This window comes from Malurus melanocephalus, unplaced genomic scaffold, assembly GCF_030028575.1.
Source record: "Malurus melanocephalus ecotype Western Australia unplaced genomic scaffold, MMel_1.1 scaffold_8009, whole genome shotgun sequence".
Taxonomy (NCBI): Eukaryota; Metazoa; Chordata; class Aves; order Passeriformes; family Maluridae; genus Malurus; species Malurus melanocephalus.
Genome location: NW_026631239.1, coordinates 1 through 1,259, shown reverse-complemented (window position 1 = coordinate 1,259; position 1,259 = coordinate 1). Strand labels below are relative to the sequence as shown.

The 1,259-nt window shown below is 63.7% G+C and overlaps 1 protein-coding gene across 1 annotated transcript; it reads right to left on the bottom strand.

Annotated features, from left to right (window-relative positions):
- Positions 1 to 6: 6 nt before the first annotated feature.
- On the bottom strand, positions 7 to 1,224 carry LOC130588627 (retinoic acid receptor gamma-like; the record flags this gene model as incomplete). Its single annotated transcript, XM_057389531.1, has 2 exons — positions 896 to 1,224; positions 7 to 100 (listed from the first exon to the last, which is right to left on the bottom strand). Coding segments are annotated over exons 1-2 (407 nt in total), but the record flags the coding sequence as incomplete, so codon positions are not given.
- Between the last annotated feature and the right edge of the window lie 35 nt (positions 1,225 to 1,259).

The window sequence follows — 1,259 nt, the reverse complement described above, 5'->3', positions numbered from 1 at the left end:
GGCTGCCGCGGGCGCCGGCGCCGGGCGTAGAGGCGGAGAGCCTCGAGCAGCGGCTCCTGCAGCCGCTCCACCCGCCGGGGCTGCTCCAGCTCCATCCGGTCTGGGGACAGAGAGAGCGGGGATAGGCTCTGCGACACTGTCCCCGTGTCACCGTGTCCCCATTCCCATTCCCGTGTCCCATGTCCCTGTCCTCGTGTCCCCGTGTCCCTATTCCTGTGTCCCTGTGTCCCTGTCCTCATGTCCCAGTGTCCCCGTGTCCCCATTCCTGTGTCCCTGTGTCCCCGTGTTCCTGTGTCCCCATGTCCCCGTGTCCCCATTCCTGTGTCCCCGTGTCCCCATGTCCCTGTATGCCCATGTCCCTGTGTCCCCATGTCCCCGTTCCTGTGTCCCCACTCCTGTGACCCCATGTCCCCGTGTCCTTGTGTCCCTGTGTCCCCGTTCCTGTGTCCCCATTCCTGTGACCCCATGTCCCCGTGTCCTTGTGTCCTTGTGTCCCCGTGTCTGTGTGTCCCCGTTCCCGTGTCCCCATGTCCCTGTGTCCCTGTTCCTGTGTCCCCATGTCCCTGTGTCCCCATGTCCCCGTGTCCGTGTCCCTGTTCCTGTGTCCTCGTGTCCCCGTTCCTGTGTCCCCATGTCCCTGTGTCCCCATGACCCTGTGTCCCAGTGTCCCTGTTCCTGCGTCCTCGTGTCCCTGTGTCCCCATGTTCCTGTGTCCCCATTCCTGTGTCCCCATTATCCCCACGTGCCCATCTTCTGCCCGAAGATCCCCATATCCCCCCCGATAGCCCCTCGTGTCCCCACCTCCACAGCTGAGCAGTCATAACTCAGTCCCGTGTCCCCACGTCCCCCTGTGCACCACAGCCCTGATACCCCCCCGATGTCCCCATGTCCCCACCCCCACAGATGAGGCAGATGGCACTCAGCAGCCCGGTCTCGGTGTCGTCGAGCTGCAGTGGCAGCAGCTGCCCCGCGAAGGCGAACACGAGGTCGGTGAGGGGCCCGAAGCCCGCGTTGTGCATTTGGGTCCGGGTCAGCGTCAGCCCGTCCGAGAACGTCATCGTGTCCTGCTCCGGCGTGTAACGGGTGCAGATCCGCAGCATCTGCGGGGCAGGGACACCAAAATCACCCAGGGGCACCAGAACACATCCAGGGACACCAAAAATCCATCCAGGGACATCAAAAATCCACCCAGGGGCAGCAGAACACATCCAGGGACACCAAAAATCCACCCAGGGGCAGCAGAACACATCCAGGGACAC